General features: G+C 41.3%; 1 protein-coding gene across 2 annotated transcripts in view; it reads left to right on the plus strand.

Annotated features, from left to right (window-relative positions):
* The window catches only part of CWF19L2 (CWF19 like cell cycle control factor 2), a 72,567-nt gene extending 63,342 nt beyond the window's left edge, over positions 1-9,225 (plus strand). For both annotated transcript variants that reach the window (XM_069883487.1, XM_069883488.1), the window contains exons 13-17: positions 1,251-1,367; positions 3,738-3,893; positions 5,158-5,238; positions 7,651-7,752; positions 8,665-9,225. In XM_069883487.1, coding sequence (XP_069739588.1) covers positions 1,251-1,367; positions 3,738-3,893; positions 5,158-5,238; positions 7,651-7,752; positions 8,665-8,805 — 597 coding nt within the window. In that variant the 3' untranslated portion in view covers positions 8,806-9,225. The remainder of the gene's footprint in view (positions 1-1,250; positions 1,368-3,737; positions 3,894-5,157; positions 5,239-7,650; positions 7,753-8,664) is intronic.
* Positions 9,226-18,531: the final 9,306 nt, after the last annotated feature.

Genomic DNA, 18,531 nt, shown 5'->3' on the forward strand with positions numbered 1-18,531 from the left:
TAGACTTTTATTTGTTATTGATGGTTTTGTTTAATTTGAAACTTTTTATAGGTCAAGGAATTAAATGCATAGATATGTGATATGGAACATGGCATTTCATTTTTATATGCATAGATAACATATATATAAAAAATGAAAACAGATAGGCGTCTGTATGTATATTGGTGTATATGTGTGTTTATATATCTAATGATATATATGCAGAGATATATCTATATCTGTATGCATTTTTATATCCTAGAATCAAAGAATGGTTTGAGTTGGAAGGGAACTTAAAAGATCATCCAGTTCCAACCCTCCTGCCATGGGCAGGGACACCTCCCACTAGACCAGGCTGCTCAAGGCCCCATCCAACGTGTCCTTGAACACTTCCAGGGAGTTCAGTCCTCTGTTCACCTTCATAGCCTCCTCTGGACCCATTTCAACAGTTCCATATCCTTATTATGTTGGGGATTCCAGAACTGGACACAGCACTCATGGTGGGATCTCCCGAGAGTGGAGTAGAAGGGCAGAATCACCTCCCCTGACCTGCTGGCCGCACTTCTTTTAACGTAGCCCAGCATATGGTTAGACTTTTGGGCCGTGAGCGCTCATTCCCAGCTCATGTTGAGCTTCTCATCAGCCAGTCCTTCTCTGCAGGGCTGCTTTCAAACATGTCATCCTCCAGCCTGTATTGAAACTGCAGATTGCCCCGATCCAGGTGTAGTACCTTGCAGTTGACCTTGTTGAACCTTGTGAGGCTCACACAGCCCCACTTCTCTAGCTTGTCCAGGTCCCTCTAGATGACATCTCATCATTCTGGTGCAGCAACTGCAATGCTTAGCTTTGTGTTATCTGCAAACTTGCTGAGGGTGCGCTCAATGTTGCTGTCAATATCATTGATGAAAACGTTAAACAGCTCCAGTCCCAGTATGGACCCCTGAGTTTTACATTTTATTAAAAATGCATACAGATATCTCTGTCTAAAAAGAAACACTATAATGGACTAAATAGTTAGCATACCGGTTGGTCTATGAGACTGATATCACTGCCTTGTTTGGTCAAGCTGCTGTCTGGATCCCACTGGCTCATTGGAGCTACTGATGGGTAATGAGGTCTTTTTAAAACCACTAAAATTAACAGTACCATGCTGTAATTAGAAGGTAATGGCTTCTATTGGTTTGAATTTTAAGAAATGGGACTGTTTAACCTTAGCAATGGGAATGTTTTTAAGAAAAATAGGCACTTCAGTTTCTGATTGGTTTTTACAGGTATACTTGTCTCTGCCAAGCAACCAGTCCCTTACGGAAGGTCACTGCCTGATAGCCCCTATGCAGCACCATACTGCAGCCACTCTTTTGGATGAAGACGTCTGGGAAGAAATCCAGGTCAGCTGAGAAACTGTCTCATATTTGAACATTTTTGTACAGTAATGTTGTTTTGAACATAGAATAACAGAATCCTAGAATGTTTTGGCTTGGAAGGGTAAAGATCATCCAGTTCCAACCCTGCTGCCATGGGCAGGGACACCTCCCACTAGACCAGGCTACCCCATCCAACCTGGCTTTCAACACTTCCAGGGATGGGACATGCACAGCTTCTCTGCACAACCTGTTCTACTGCCTCGCCACCTTCATCATGAAGCATTTCTTTCTAATGTCTAATCTAAGTCTTCCCCCTTCCAATTTAAAGCCATTACCCCTTCGTCCTATCACTCCATGCCCTTGTCAAAAGTCCCTCCCCAGCTTTCTTGTAGGCCTCCTTCAGGTATTGGATGGCTGCTCTAAGATCTCCTCGGCGTTTTCTCTTCTCCAGGCTGAACAACCTCAACTCTCTCAGCCTGTCCTTGTATGGGAGGTGCTCCATTTTGTAGGCCTTCTCTCACCCGTTCCAACAGTTCTATATCCTTACGTTGGGGATTCCAGAACTAGATACAATAATCCAGGTTGGATCTCATGAGAGTGGAGTAGAGGGGGTCATAATTACCCTGTTTTCATAGTTTCCAGTCTGGCAGCTCTTTTCTGATTCCTCTAAGGGGCAGAACGTTCTCAGGTTATGGGTGAAAGTTAGTGGTCAATAATTGAAAAAGGAGATGCAAGGTAAACACTGAAGAAAACTTCTCGTTCATAAGCACTAAAAATGTTGCCTGGAATGCTGCAAAGCCTTTGTGCTAGAGGCCTGTGAAACCATGTTAGAGGAATGTCTCTCAGGGCTGACATAAGTAGAGCTGATCCTTTACAGAAAGTGCAATAACTGGCTTGGCAGTTAGGATTTCCCTGGGAGTGCCAAGGAAAAGAAAAGGATTGTCGGGGGGAAAAATCACTTATAATGAAACATAGGCTAAAGATGTGTTGTCTACATATCTTCATTTTTTTAAAGCTAATCTGGCTTTTGGGTGGATGTCAATTGAGGGAGAACCATTTCATGTTTCTTCAAATCAGTGAGGTCCCTGTTAGAATGCAATTTCCTACGTTTTTGTAAAGAATTACTGGAATAAAGTGCCAAGCATGGCGGGTCATGCTTTCCAAATCCCTTGAGAAGACATTTCGAAGGTTTTAAGTTCTGTTGTCTTTGGAAAAAGGAATTCAAGGGAGGAATGTAACAAGGTTCTGCCTGAGAGATTGACAAGACTTCCCTGCCTGCCATCAGGTTTATTACAAGGAGAAACCAGCTTGCAACCTCTTTGATCAAAATATTGGATGCTCTTTCAGACTAGAGAAGGGCTTTTTTCGCTTGCAGTTGCTTAGACTTAAAAGCAGGTTAAGTCATGAGTTTGAAATGGTTTAAGTAATGTTGATCTTGCCTCAAGCCTGACAGATGAATTCTCTGACTTTCCACATTTGCTGTCCACATTGATTCTCATGGCTGATGTAATTTTTATCCAGTGTTCCCTAGTAAATTATGCTGCTCCCAAGCAAGAAGGAAAAGGAGTTCTTTTATATATGAGAGAAATGCCTGAGAAAGTTGGATAAGAAGCAAATAAGTGCAACAAGCAAGGATCAGGAGGAACAATGGAGCATGGGGAAAAGTGATAAGCATGTCTATTATGTATCTGCTGTTTGCCTTAACCTCTTTTAACTAAAGAGATGATATTTTTTCTAAATATGTATGACAAGGAAAATAGGATAAAGAAAAGATAAGCAAAAGCAGTTCCTGTATTCAACGCTACTTTTTTTCCATGCTGGGAAATGCAACTAGTTGGTAAAACCATTATCCATTGATCCTGTGAATATGTTCATAGACAGTTTAAACATTTCTTTGCAGGAAAGTGATTTGTGGTTACAGCCATGGCTTTCTTTTGAGGCGATGTTAATATTTGCATTAAAGGTCAAGCATGCTTAGTGGATAATGGTATCTGTATTCAATACAAACAAGACATTACCTTCCTAGATACTGCAAGCTTGGGACCTGCTTTTAAAGTGATGTTGTCTTACACTGCATCACAGTTATGAATTCCAACATAATTTTAATTTCAACTGTAAGATATTTTGGTATTCATTAAAAGTGAGTTTGTATCATTAATTATAATGTGAACCTTTCCAATAGTTTACTAGACTTCCTATGTTTTTATTGTCACAAATGTAGTCCATATTAAATTGTTGAATAATACAGAATTCTCCTAGAATGATTGCTGCTGTTATCCAATTTATTATGAGTTTAGTATGTATATAATGTTACTGAAAAAAATATAAAATGTTGTAAGTGAAATCTTTTAAAGGTTAATTTAAATTGTACATTATTGCTTCTTCTTTAAACAGATGTTCCGAAATGCGTTGGTGAAAATGTTTGAAGCTAAAGACTTGGACTGTGTTTTCCTAGAAATGAATATGAGTATGAAGAAACGGTATCACATGGTATATGAGTGCATTCCTCTTCCCAAAGAAGTAGGAGATATGGCTCCAATCTACTTTAAGGTACACAGGCGTGGATTTTCTTTGTAGGTCATTTGAATGTATTTATCATAGCTCATCTATTCCGGGAAAACTTTTTTGATATCCAACTACTATTTTTGAAAAGATGGATTCTTTGATCTGTTCTTTGATCCTGTTTCTTGATCATAACACAAGACCTGAGAGATAATTCTATTTTTCAAGTAGTTAGTGGAAGAGCTGTGTGTCACTGCAGTTGCCTCGTGTCTGACTGCAGTGACAAATACTGGAAGAAGGTGAGGCAACTATAGTGTCTTGAAGTGCTGTAAGGATTGTAATGCTTCTCGCTTAAGTCCTATAGTATAAACTGAAAACCCCATACATGTGCCTTGGCAAGCATAGAATAAGAAAATAATGGCAACTGTTTTAAGAATCATAGAATTGTTTGGATTGGAAGGGACCTTAAAGATCATCCATTGAACCTTCTGACTGAAAATGAGGCCTTTTGGCTTTCAGCAGCTGGATAATGATTTGTCTTTAAGTAAATTATTTTACTTGTTCTTTGAAATATTATTTTTATTTTCTCGAAATAAATAATGAGATTATTTTTTCATTAACTGGGGCAGTCAGTATGATAAGCAGCAATGCAGTAACTTCTTACCACATTTGATTATTGCCTGGTTGGTCTCACTGCTGTGCTTCAGCTGCTGTTAAAACTTCAGTTTTGTCTGAATGCTAAAGGAAGGACGAAGTACATGATTTAGTGCAACATCATGTGCATAAAACTTTTTTTCAGAAGTTTCCACCATTAAAATACACAGCAAATGAAATTTAAGAGGTACCTACACTATACCTACTTCCATTCTATGGAGAATACACAGGCAGCTTTAAAGGTTTTTAAGCACTATAAACCTTCTAAACTGGATTTTTTTGTAGTGTTTAAAAAAGAAAAAAAAAGGCATTTAGAGACTAATGCATTCATAAGATGGTTTGTATGAGCTTAGTAAAAAGAGAGTGTGACCTTTAAGTTGAGACTTGTTAGAGGTAATTTATGTCAGGCAAAAGTTAAATTAAAAAAGAAATTAAAAAAAGGAGAGAGAGGAATAGAATCAAGTGAGTTTGAGAGTATTATGTCATGTTTTTATAAAGTATGTAAGTTCTGGAAGTCAGAAAGGTTGCCAAAGATGAAGTTACTTTGTTAAGAAATAATTGGTAGCTGCAGTGCAACACACTTCACTACATTGAGAAGTTAGTTCTTTGCTTGCTGCATGAAGGACTATTTTCACATTTAGATACCATGATTTTACAGAAAGCTATAATGGAGTCTGATGAAGAGTGGTCTGTGAACAAGAAGTTAATTGATCTTTCTTCAAAAGATGTTCGGAAATCTGTAAGTACTGCAATTTGTTGAATACTGAATTCCTCAGCAAATTATTCTCATCTTTTTTTGTTATTAGCTGTTTCAAAGAGAGAAGAAAGGGAACACAATTAGATTAGTGGATCAGGAGATGGCATGGGCATGGTGAGAATTAAGAGTCTGACTGAACTCCTAACTGAGATTAGGGAAAAGGTTCCCATTTATTTCAACAATAGGTGGACTGAGCTGCATATATTGGTTGAGAACAAAGCTGGCACTTTGAGGACATGTACCAGCATAATTTTCTTGATTAGCTTTAAGAATTAAAGTAGATCAAAGATTCGTGAATTACTTTCCTGGCAAAATAAATGACGTGTCTTTTTCATTGACTTAGAACAGCCTTTTGTGTTGCTAAGTTTATGAACCAAAGGTATAAATAGCATTATAAATCTTTCTTTTTCTTCTTTTTTTCTTCTTTTTCCTTGTAAAACAAGGGAACAGTACTCTGTCTCCTGGATACTAAACTGAAACATCTTTGTATATACAAATCTTTAAGGAATAATGCTGAATAATGTTAGGTTCAAAGATTGTTCCAACTTCTTTAATGTTAAAGTGAAAGATATTTGCTATATAGACTTCACCACAAGTAGTTTATACCTATGTAGCAATAGTACTTAATTTCTGAAAGTGTCTTTAGTAAATACAGCACCTAAAAAAATCCTGGTTTAGGAGATGGGGGGGATGGGTTTTAATAATGAAATGTGAAGTCTGATATGACAAAGAGATAAATGCAGAAAAGTAAGGGTGGCTGTATAGTAGGAGAGATTTTATATATTATTATCATTCTTGAACTAAATCAACAGTGGTAGCAAATGTAGCAAAAAGAGAAAATTTATTCTACCTTGTAAGCTGAAATGTCATATAAATGTAGTGGGAGTCAGTTTAGTGGTTTAGGGGTTGTGCAGTCTGGGAAAGACAAAACTGAAATGGGATGTGATAGTAGTTTTCTCTATGTAGGAGGCTGTTTTAAGGGAGATACTGCTTAGTTGTTCACTAGCACTGTTGGGTGCAGATAAGAAGGAATTAAATTAGTTTGTAGCAAGGACTTAGGGAACACTTAGAACTTAAGATGGATGTAAACAGACATCCAGAGCTGGGGGTGGACAGTATGCGAGGAGTGAACACAGGCATGAGAGCTGACCCAGCAGCAAGCACTGTTCAGCGGCAGCCAAAACATCAGCGCTGCTTTAGTCACCAATCCAAAACTCAGCACCATATGGGCTGCTGTGGAGAAAATGAACTCTGCTCCAGCCAAAGCCAATACATCGCTGGACACAAATAAAATAAAGTTGAAATTTTCCTTAAGATGCCACTTGTTCACTCATTTTTTTTCCTTATTTAATTGCTTTTTTAGTTAATTTAAAATGGTTTGTGTTTCTTGCTGTGCTATGTTGCCCATCTGTATTAAATCTTATTTAGTTTTGGAGTGTGTTTTCAAGAGATGTATGAAACTTCCTTTGTGAAATTAATCCTGACTCTGAAATGTAGCAGAAAAAATGCTTATGAATTTGAGCCTTTGTAAATGACACCTCTACAGTAACATCCTCAGCACTTAAGACGGTGGAAAATAACTTGTTGCATTGAAACAGCAGAAATTACTTACAATACTGTAGTGATAAATGAATCCACTTCTCGCTCTGTCAGACTGAAGGGTCTTTACTTGTGGCAGGACAACCGGCTTCCCCTCTTTAGGCCAACTGAATTATTAAATTATCTGATTTGGCAAGTTAATTAATACTTCCAGTCATGTAGTGGGTTTTCCTGGTAGAATATTCTCCATAAAGGTGTTTCCTCTTCCCTGCAAATGTTAGTGTTTCCTCTGAGTAAATATTTCCTGTTATTACACAACACCTTATCTTTAATAAATGAAACTTGCTGGTGGTCGTGTTAAAATTTCTACTTGTTTTACTATTCCTCTGTCACGATTAAAGGAGGTTGTAGAGAGGAGGGTGCTGGCCTCTTCTCCCAAGTGACAGGGGACAGGACAAGAGGGAATGGCCTCAAGCTCCGCCAGGGGAGGTTTAGGCTGGACATTAGGAAAAAATTCTTTACAGAAAGGGTCATTGGGCACTGGAACAGGCTGCCCAGGGAGGTGGTTGAGTCCCCTTCCCTGGAGGTGTTTAAGGCACGGGCGGACGAGGTGCTGAGGGATATGGTTTAGTGTTTGATAAGAATGGTTGGACTCGATGATCTGGTGGGTCTCTTCCAACCTGGTTATTCTGTGATTCTGTGATTTTATACTACACACGCTTGGTTTAAGAGGTGGTTTAAAATGAACTGCGATACTGCCAACTGTAAAAGCACTTTCAAATTCATTAAGTTGTGGGGAAGCCAACAAAATGCCTACAGTTTGTTAAAAGCCTAAAAATTTGGTTTTGTGTATAGGTTCCTAAAGGATTACCATACTTTTCTGTGGACTTTGGCCTTCAAGGAGGATTTGCTCATGTCATTGAAGACCAACACAAGTTCCCTCATTACTTTGGAAAGGTATTGTTGTGTAGAAGATCAATTTACCAATTATACTCTATTTTGTAAAATTTAAGTAATTAAACCAGATTCTGTCAGAAGAGTTACTTTGATGTACTTTATCCCAATTTATTAGCTGGCTTTTCTTGGTGAATCATCATAACTTAGCTTGTTGAATAAAGGACTGATTGCTTTCTTCAGTCGCTGGTACTGAATATGATTCTAGGTCTGTGTTTCATTTGAATTAATGGAAACTATATATTCAACGTATAGTCTAGTAGGTGGAAAATCCTTGCATCTGTTTAAGAAGTAGTAAATTAAAATAGGTTTTTCATCACCAAAATATTCTCATATAAGCTGTACTGCCTTCTGCTTTTCTAATTAGGGTGCATACACATACAAACTCACGGACGATTTCTAGTGTAATATGTGTGTAGTTAAATTACTCCATGTAAAATAGAGATTATAGTATATACAGGAAGAGCTACAATAAAGTCTTTGGGTTTTTATGTTACAGCAGTCATTTATTGTAAGAGTCACTAATGCGAAAACTTAGAGTGATTGGGCAGAAATGTAACTTATTTCAAGAAGAGCTAAGAGTAAAGAGGACAACTTTCTTTTTTCTGAACTTTTCTCTTTGTGATCACAAATGTACAAATATATTAAGTCTTGTAATTTTAGGATATTTATGCCATGCAGTACTATGCTGTACTTAAAAGAATTTTGCTAAGGCAACTATCTAACAACTGCAGTTCTAATTGCTGAATTAATATGAGAATTTCCATGAAGAATTTCTTCAGAATACTGGAAGAAAACAATGACAAATAATCTCATTGTTTGAGAATGTATATTCCTATATTCTAGAGTAAAATAATGTTCAATGATATGGTAATTTTGCATTTATCATTATCTTTCTTTGTTCTCCTTGCAAAGGAAATCATTGGTGGCATGCTGGACTTGGAACCACGGCTCTGGAGAAAAGGAGTCAGACAAAATTTTGAGGAACAGAGAAAGAAGGTGTTGCAGTTTGCACAGTGGTGGAAACCATATGACTTTACCAAAAAGAAAGAATGAACACATCCCTGCAGTCAAGAACTATATAAGCCATAAATTACATTAAAGGATATTTCATAAGTTAAGAATAACACCAGTGGTTTATGTATATTTCAAAACCAAGGATGTTTTTTAATTGCTGATTACCTATGGATCACATGAACCTTTTAGCCTGACAAACCAGAAACGTACAGTGTTTTTAATTTTTTATGTTTTAGCTGAGCCAAAGGAATAATATCGATATGGCTATTGGACTGCTTCAAAATTTAGCTTGTGCTTTTAGAGTTTTTATGACCTTTGAGGCAACTGATTTTTTTTGTATTGTATTTGGCATAAAGCCGGTGCTCAGTTATCTCGGTGAATTTTTGTAGAAAATGGTGTAAATTTTAAGAAAACTTTGATTAATGCAAATACATCTGCAGAAGGAAGCTGTACAGAAAATTATTTTCTGGTTTTGAGTCCCTGTGTTCTTAAAGTTGAGGTCATTGTAGAAACACGAATGTTCAAGTATGATGTGATCGATAAACCTGCTGCTGAGTGGTGAAGAACCTTAAGGTGAGAACACTCTCTGGTGAAAGAAGAAAACAATCTCAGGGGATCTCCCCAGGTAAATCCTCTCTCCTGGGCATCCTCTCTGGTGTGGCACGTGGTCCACCATAGTACCTTTTTGGTAATAACAATACAGTTTCCATCTGAAAACTCCCCTCTGGTTGTTTCTGCTTGTGATTGGAGCACACTCTGATCAAAGGCAAGAGTTGAACGTTAATTGGTTGTTAAGCTTTTCCCATGGATGTCACTGGAAAATGCCTGTTCCCTGTTTAAAGAACTACTGTCTACCTTGTTATTCACTAGGTTTTGTTTTTTCTCGCGTGTCAAAGTTACAAAATGGGGGTAGGAAAGATAGAGGGGGCAAAAGGGAGATTCTTGCATCAATGTCAATCACTTTCCAGGGGAAACCTGCTAGAGCACGCTCAGGCTTTGCAGGTGAGGAGCTGGGAGAACAGGACAAGGATGAAAACATTGTCACAGCATCCTCCCAGTGGATATTGGAAAGGGTGCAAGCTTGCAGACAGCAAAATGCAGTGCTACAGGGTGACAAGTGGGAGGCCCTTAGCATAGCAGAGGTTAAGGCATCATTTCTCAGCATCTTTCCGGCTCTGTTGCCTTGTACTGCAAACCATGAATAAAAGGGCCAGTTTTACTCTTCTCAGGAAAATTTTGATCTTTCTTAGGCTACTGGAGAGATTACAGAGTAAATAGGACATAAAGTAATAGATTCTAGTTGTTGCTTAGAAGGTGGCAATGCTGAAGCAAGTTTAGATAAAGTGCAGTTTTGATGGTGTAAGGCATGATTAAAGATTATTTTCTTTGAAAGCATATGTTGCCTTTGGTCTCATCTGCCCTCCTGGAGAATAGCCATGAAGCAGCAGTGGTGGCTTGTCTTTTAAGGCCACAGGAAAGTCTTTATTCAGTGCTGTGTTGGAGATGCAGTTTTTCTATATGATATCACGTCTCCTGGAAATTTGTATTCCGCAAGGAATGTGGTGTTTCATGAAGGATTTCTCACTTGTACATAGCAAAGCCTTCCTCTCTGACTCATTGTCTGTGCACATTTTATTGTTCTGCTTTCAGCTGATCTACTGATATTCTTTGGACTAGAAAGGACCACGAAATACGGAGTCATGTTTCCTGTTTCTCAAGCTCGTGAAACAGGAAAGAAGCGTGTCTCACCCTATTAGAAGTTTTCAGAATAGGAGATCGTGTTTAGCACATGCGCTGAGAGTAGCATCTTGTTGTAACTGGTTACAGGCCAGACATGCATATCTTCAGGTTAAGCTTTTCCTCTTCATAAGTATTTCTAAATATTCATGAGGCCATGAGGGAGAACATGGCTTGTTAGGGCACTTAAGTTGAAGGCGTAGTATGCTTAAGCTTCAGTCCTTACTCTTATAAATATTAAAATATTTTAAATAGACCTCCTTCATCTGGAAGAATACCCAATACCTAAATTATTTTGATGCTAAGAGGGGGAAAATGTAAATTCATGTGTCTTTAGGGAGAAGAGGGATTGGAAGCTGGATTTCTTACGTTGGTATAAATATGCTCCTACATGCTCTTTGGCCTAACCGGGGAGGAAAAGGAACTTCTCTCTTCAAGTGAATCTCTGTATATGTTTCAACAGGTGTTAGAACATAGCCGTGTCCTGCCCTGTCAGAGAGGAAGATTCCTAGGTGCTGCTACTCTTCTGCTTAGTGGCTGGCATAAAATGCAGTGTTTCTCTGCTGTCAAGTTAGCTCTTTTGAACTTACTCTGCTGAAAGAATTGTGTCCTCTCACCTGCGTTCCAGGTCTTTCAGTGGTTTCAGGGAAGGTGTTCAGTGGCAGCACTGCACCATTGCTGCTGCTGGATCAATCCCTAGGTGATGTCTGAGCAGGAATTCAGAACCAAGAGCTTTTTATTCAGTTGTGCTTGCCACTAAGCTCTCCAGAGAGAACTGGTATGAAAGCTATACTGAAGCAGATCACCTTGATACCTTGAAGATTCCCAGCCTGGGTCTGTCTCAGTGAACAGGCTCCTGTGAGATGCTCACTTCTGACTTTGCTTTTTCTCAGACTGACCTATTCAGCCTGGTGTTCCTCAGGCCCATGCAGCTGCTGTAGAAAGCTACCTGAAGCATGAGGCAGTTGTCTTCATAATGAGGACTCGCATTTTGAGGTTGTTATTTTGCTCACATTGAAGGAAAACACCATTAATTTGTACCACGCCATTAGCACCAAAGTGCTAAAGCTACCATGGTGTCATTATCTTTATACATAACCTGCAGTTGGTTGATGAGGTAATGTAAAATGAGGTTGGTATAAGCTGAAGTAAACTTGGATGAAATGGAAAGCAAGGCTTTCTGCTGGTTACTGGTATTCTTCCAGATAAGTAGTTCTCATATATGTCCACATTCCATTTGCTTTTTCCCCTCCTCTCCCTTTTTCTTTTTTTTTCCTTTGGAGTAAGACGGTGAGATAATGCATTTAGTGCAGTGTTGGTGTAACAGTGGTGGGTTGTTGCTTTGTACTTGTTAAAAGGCCTGGTGGGGAGATGTGGCAGTTGGAGGATACCTGAGGCAAAGCAATCATGTGAAGGTAGAATTCTCAGTTCTAGGTGAAGTGAGGGGAATTAGCAGAACAGCCACCTTAAACTTCCAGAAGGCAGACTTTGGACTGTTTAGGAGGCTAGTTGATAAAGTCCCATGGGAGACAGTCCCTAAGGCTGAGGGAGCCCAAGAGGGCTGGGTACTCTTCAAGAAGGAAATCCTGGCAGCGCAGGAGCAAGCTGTCCCCATGTGCTGGAAAAAGCTGTCAGTGAAAAAAACCAGCTTGCTTAGGCAGGAAGATCTGGGGGGACGTCAAAAAGAAGAGGAATGTGTATGAACTTTGGAACAAAGGACAGGCATCTTGGGTGGAATATAGGGAGGAAGTGAGATCATGCAGAGGAGAAATCAGGAGGGCTAAAGCCTAACGAGCTCAGACTGGCCAATTCTGTGAAAGTAAAAAGTTTCTACAAATACATCGGTAGTAAAAGGAGAACTAGGGAGAATATTCAACCCTTACTCGGTGCAAAGGGAGCAACTGTGACAAAGGATAAGGACAAGACTGAGGTACTTAATGCCTTCTTTGCTTCACTATTTAATAGTAAGGAAAGTTGTTCTCTGTGTGCTTCCCCATGAGGTAGAAGAGCAGGACAAAGCTCCCATGATCCAAGAGGAGGTGGTTAAGAGACTTGCTTGGCCAATTAGACACTCACAAGTCTATGGGGCCAGAAGGGATTCACCCAAGGGTATTGAAGGAGCTGGCGGATGTGCTGGCCAAACCCCTTTCCATCATCTTCCAACAGTCCTGGAAGACTGGGGAAGTCCCACTGGACTGGAGGCTGGCTGATGTCGTGCCCATCTACAAGAAGGGTCGCAGGGAGGACCCAGGGAACTACAGGCCTGTCAGTCTGACCTCAGTGCCAGGGAAAGTCATGGAGCAGGTGATCTTGAGTGCTATCATGAAGCACATGCAAGAGAACCGGGTGATCAGGCCCAGTCAACATGGGTTCACAAAAGGCAGGTCTTGCCAGACTAACCTGATCGCCTTCTATGAGAAAGTGACTCGGCTGCTGGATGAGGGAAAGGCTGTGGATGTGGTCTTCGTGGACTTCAGTAAAGCCTTTGACACAGTTTCTGACAGCATTCTGCTTGAGAAACTGTCAGCCTCTGGGCTGGACAGGCGCACACTCTCCTGGGTGGAAAACTGGTTGGATGGCCGGGCCCAGAGAGTGGTGGTAAATGGTGTGAAATCCAGCTGGAGGCCAGTGACAAGTGGGGTTCCCCAGGGCTCAGTGCTGGGTCCAGCCCTGTTCAATGTCTTCATCAATGACCTGGATGAAGGCATCGAGTGCACCTTTAGCAAGTTTGCGGACGACACTAAGCTGGGTGGAAGTGTCGATCTGCTGGAGAGTAGGGAGGTTCTGCAAAGGGATCTGAACAGGCTGGACCGCTGGGCAGAGTCCAATGGCATGAGGTTTAACAAGGCCAAATGCCGGGTCCTGCACTTGGGGCACAACAACCCTGTGCAGTGCTACAGACTAGGAGAAGTCTGTCTAGAAAGCTGCCTGGAGGAGAGGGACCTGGGGGTGCTGGTTGACAGCGACTGAACATGAGCCAGCAGTGGCCCAGGTGGCCAAGAAGGCTAATGGCATCTTGGCTTGTATCAGAAACGGCGTGACCAGCAGGTCCAGGGAGGTTATTCTCCCTCTGTACTCGGCACTGGTGAGACCGCTCCTCGAATCCTGTGTTCAGTTGTGGGCCCCTCACCACAAGAAGGATGTTGAGGCTCTGGAGCGAGTCCAGAGAAGAGCAACGAAGCTGGTGAAGGGGCTGGAGAACAGGCCTTATGAGGAGCGGCTGAGAGAGCTGGGGGTGTTTAGCCTGGAGAAGAGGAGGCTGAGGGGAGACCTCATTGCTCTCTGTAACTACCTGAAAGGAGGTTGTAGAGAGGAAGGTGCTGGCCTCTTCTCCCAAGTGACAGGGGACAGGACAAGAGGGAATGGCCTCAAGCTCCGCCAGGGGATGTTCAGGCTGGACGTTAGGAAAAAATTTTTCCCAGAAAGGGTCATTGGTCACTGGAACAGGCTGCCCAGGGAGGTGGTTGAGTCACCTTCCCTGGAGGTGTTTAAGGCACGGGTGGACGAGGTGCTAAGGGGCATGGTTTAGTGTTTGATAGGAACGGTTGGACTCGATGATCCGGTGGGTCTCTTCCAACCTGGTTATTCTATGATTCTATGATTCTATGATTCTACTTTCAGCTTGACTGTTGGATGGAAAGATGTGGAGAGACAGGTTATGGCACTCTTACTTTAAGTGTACCTGTAGGTATTTTGGAAACAAGATCCTTAATATCTTAGCAAAAAGTGCCTTTTTTAGCCATTACAAATTAAGGCAGCCTAATCCAGCATGAAGGAACAGGCTTGAGAAATCCAAGCTGACTAACATTGCCATTTTCACGTGCATATTGATGTAGCTGTGTGGTAATGTTATTTTTCTAAATGCTGACTTTATTTATGTAGTTAGAAGGAAGGGTAACGTGCTTCCTTCAAGAAAGTTGTGCTGCTACACCATTTACAGGGAAGTTGGTGTAAGTTTTACCTCGAAGTTAAGAACCACTGGAAATTGGTTCCAAAAGGAGATTTAAGCTTTCCTTTTATCCCATATTTCAAAGCTAATATTACAATCACAGATTGTCACAGGGAAATCTTTGGGGAAAAAGTTCTCTATCATTGTAGAAGCTGATGAATTCGTAGATTTAATCCTTGTATCCTTCTCGGTGATGTGTCTTGCACAACTGTCCAGCTGCCTGTCTGTTCTGAGACTTCGATAAAGTATCTGTGAATCATAGAATCCCTAGTTTGGAAAAGACGTTTGAGATTATCAATTCCAACTGTACCTGTCCATTACTAAACCATATCCCTGAGCACTTCATCTACCCATGTTTCAAACACCTCCAGGGATGGTGACTCAGCCACCTCCCTGGGCAGCCTCTGCCAGTGCTTGATAAACCTTTCCACAAAGAAATTTTTCCTGATGTCCAATCTGAAGCTCTGAAGTACTATATCTGTGTTTCAAAAGGATGGTATAATTGCAGGGCATCCTTAACTACAAGCATCGTAACCCTTCCTGATGCCCCAGTTTGGCCTATTCTTGGTCTTGGAGCAGGTTACCTATGTTCTTTGCTCTTCACTGTCAGCAGATGGGGAGAGGAACACCACTCAGCAGAAGTTTTGAGAGACTTGGTTGAAATTATGTGCCATGTGTACTTGCAGCAATTTCCAAACTGGTTGCTTGACTTGAAGAGCTATGTACTGCTGGCAGTTTCTGAGAACTCCGGGGGAAATGCCTGCAATTACAACATAGATGCAGGATTTTAAAAGCCCTAAACAGCTTAATAGGCTTTTGAAGGCGGAGAGTGGATGGAGAACTTGGCTATTATCTCTTCATACAAGCAGGAGATGCTTCTCAAGCTGTGAAGCAGCTCTCTGCTTTTCCTGATGTGTTGCCTTTTGTGGGAAACTTCTGGCTTATTTTCTTTCTAGAGAAAAATATTTTGGCCACTATTGGAACAGAAATAGATGATATGGAATTCACCTCACATCTGTGTAAGTAGTTCTTGTCTCTGTATATGGCTGTCTGGAAGACTGGGGATAAACAGCATTTATATTTCCTACTGGATGCGAAAACTTTTAAAAACTTTGTTTAAAACTGGAAAAAAAAAGAATGAAACTCTCCAAGGAACTCTTAATCATCAAGAATTTAATTGTCACAGCTGTCTACAAACATTAACTTCATATGTCTGAAGGTTTTGACCAACATGACTCCCTCTGACAGCTGTGTAGCTGCTGTCCCTTTGGATTGAGTGAATTTGCCCCCATGTCTCAGCGTATCCCCTGCCCCAACCCAGCACTGGGGCTTTGGGTTGCTGAGGGTGCCCAGAAGGTCTTCTCAGATCTTAGCTCCGTGTGCCTCCCTGAGATTCCATTCACTTCTGTTGATTGCATCCACCTTTATAGTGTCCATGAGCACTGTTTTAAATGATTTATGAATGACTGCGCAGTCTTCTATTTTTAGCTTCTGTGCAAAACTTCCAAATCAAATCTTGGTGGGAACTGCTGTCTGTGATAATTTTGTCTTCCTCTCCACTAATGAAAAACAAGCTCAGTCTTGCAGTTAAGCGGTTCGGTTGTCTTCCTTAGTACATTTTAATACAAATCAAACAGGAATACATGTAGATGAGAACAGTAATGTGATTCTGGTGTATTAAATAATTAACTTTAAAAAGGTTAATGAGTCCTTACCTAATGGAACAACAGTGGTAGAAAGCCTGGATTGTCTTTTAATGATGGGAAGAGAGCACAAGCAAACAGGTTGTGAGGACTCCACCATTTTCTTGCTCTTGCACAGCTTCCCTAGAAAGTGATTTTGGTGTGCAGTGAGGTTGCTCACTTCTCCCAACATCTTTGAACCTGTTTATCCTATTTGGTTTCAGTGAACTGCTATGATTTAAGCATTAATACTTATTTTTAAGGTATCAGGCATGTGAAAATAAAAGAAGATGGTGTTTGTTTAAAACTAAGAAGGAAGAGGTTACTTTGTGAGTTTGGCCATCTGATGGCATGATGCTGGCTACATTTGCATCAGAGACCAGACTTCTGTTGCAAGGTTTCCTTCCCACAGGCACCTGCAACCTTTGGCTGCAAGAGCTCTACATGGAGAAGCACAAAGGGCACAAACACAATGAAACTCAGGACTCTGAATAAGACTTTTTTTTTCCTCTGAAAAAACACCTTACAGGGGCTGAAAGCAAGATGCGGAAAGAAGAAAAAAAACACATCCATGTTACAAATTGACCTGTTATAACCCAGACAGGTAAAGCTAAAAATAGTTGCAGCTTCCTTAATTTGCTTAGAATACTTTATATCAGGATACATGAACATGTGATGGGTGTTCTCCAGGCTGAGCTCTGGAGTCTGGATCTTTAGAGAACAGGCTGAAGAGCATTTGCCCATAGCTCGTGGTTTCTAGGGAATTTGTGCACCTCCTTTGCTTGGCAGTTCAGTTATTTCACAGAATCACAGAATCACAGAATAACCAGGTTGGAAGAGACCCGCCGGGTCATCGAGTCCAACCGTTCCTATCAAACACTAAACCATATCCCTCAGCACCTCGTCCACCCGTGCCTTAAACACCTCCAGGGAAGGTGACTCAACCACCTCCCTGGGCAGCCTGTTCCAGTGCCCAATGACCCTTTCTGTGAAGAATTTTTTCCTAACGTCTAGCCTAAACCTCCCCTGGTGGAGCTTGAGGCCATTCCCTCTTGTCCTGTCCCCTGTCACCTGGGAGAAGAGGCCAGCACCCTCCTCTCTACAACCTCCTTTCAGGGAGTTGTAGAGAGCAATGAGGTCACCCCTCAGCCTCCTCTTCTCCAGGCTAAAAAACCCCAGCTCTCTCAGCCGCTCCTCATAAGGCCTGTTCTCCAGCCCTTTCACCAGCTTTGTTGCTCTTACACCAGCTTTGTTGCTCTTAAACAAGCTTTGTTGCTCTTGTTACTGGAGTGTAGGATTGGGAAAGGGATGTTTTTGTCACCCATTCCAGGGGAACCAGTATGTAATGCACAAGCATCAGTCTTGACTGTCTGTTATTACAAGCCGCTAATACAGATTTTGGAGGTGATTCTGCCACCTCTTCCTCTCTTGTGAGACCTATCTGGAGTACTGTGTCCAGTTCTGGAATCCTCAACATAAGAAGGATATGGAACTGTTGGAATGGGTCCAGAGGAGGGCTACAAGGATGATCAGAGGGTTGGAGCACGTCCCATACATGAGGACAGGCTGAGAGAGTTGGGCTTGTTCAGCCTGGAGAAGAGAAGGCTCCAAGGAGATCTTATAGCGACCTTCCATTACTGAAAGGGGCTACAAGAAAGCTGAGGAGGGGCTGATTACAAAGGCTTGTAGTGATAGGATGAGGGGCAGTGGCTATAAGCTGGAGAGGGGAAGATTTAGACTAGACGTAAGGAAGAGTTCCTTCACTGTGAGAGTGGTGAGGCACTGGCGCAGGTTGCCCAGGGAAGCTGTGGCTGCCCCATCCTGGAGGTGTTCAAGGCCAGGCTGGATGGGACCTTGGGCAGCCTGATCTACTGGGAGGTGTCCCTGCCCATGGCAGAGGGGTTGGAACTGCGTGATCTTTAAGGTCCCTTCCAACCCAAACTATTCTATGGTTCTGTGATTTGAAAGTCTAAACAAAAAATGATCAGCAGAGATCCAGGAAGACTGTAACGATTGCAATTTTACAGGAAATAAGCAAGAGAAAATAAGTGGCATCAATTTTTTCTCAATAGCAGGAACTCATGCTGCTTGGGAATAGAATCTGACTTGTGATACAAGGAAGCAAGAAGTCAGGCAACAGCTAGCCGTGAACGTGGAGGCAAAAAAGTATTTGGAAGTGTTTCTAGTGTCACAGACACAGAACATCACATCTCTTCCTGGCTCTGTTTCATGGAAAATTAAAGAAATAATCCAAGGATCAGTTTTACACCAAAGGAGGCCAAATTCAGCATGATTACTTTGGGGGAAAAAATTGTCAGTAACCTTACACATACAGCAATGAATTCCTTTTAACTAGAAAACTCTAGTTTAAGGTCCCATACATGAAAAATCATTCCA

The sequence above is a fragment of the Phaenicophaeus curvirostris genome, chromosome 1, assembly GCF_032191515.1.
Source record: "Phaenicophaeus curvirostris isolate KB17595 chromosome 1, BPBGC_Pcur_1.0, whole genome shotgun sequence".
Lineage (NCBI taxonomy): Eukaryota > Metazoa > Chordata > Aves > Cuculiformes > Cuculidae > Phaenicophaeus > Phaenicophaeus curvirostris.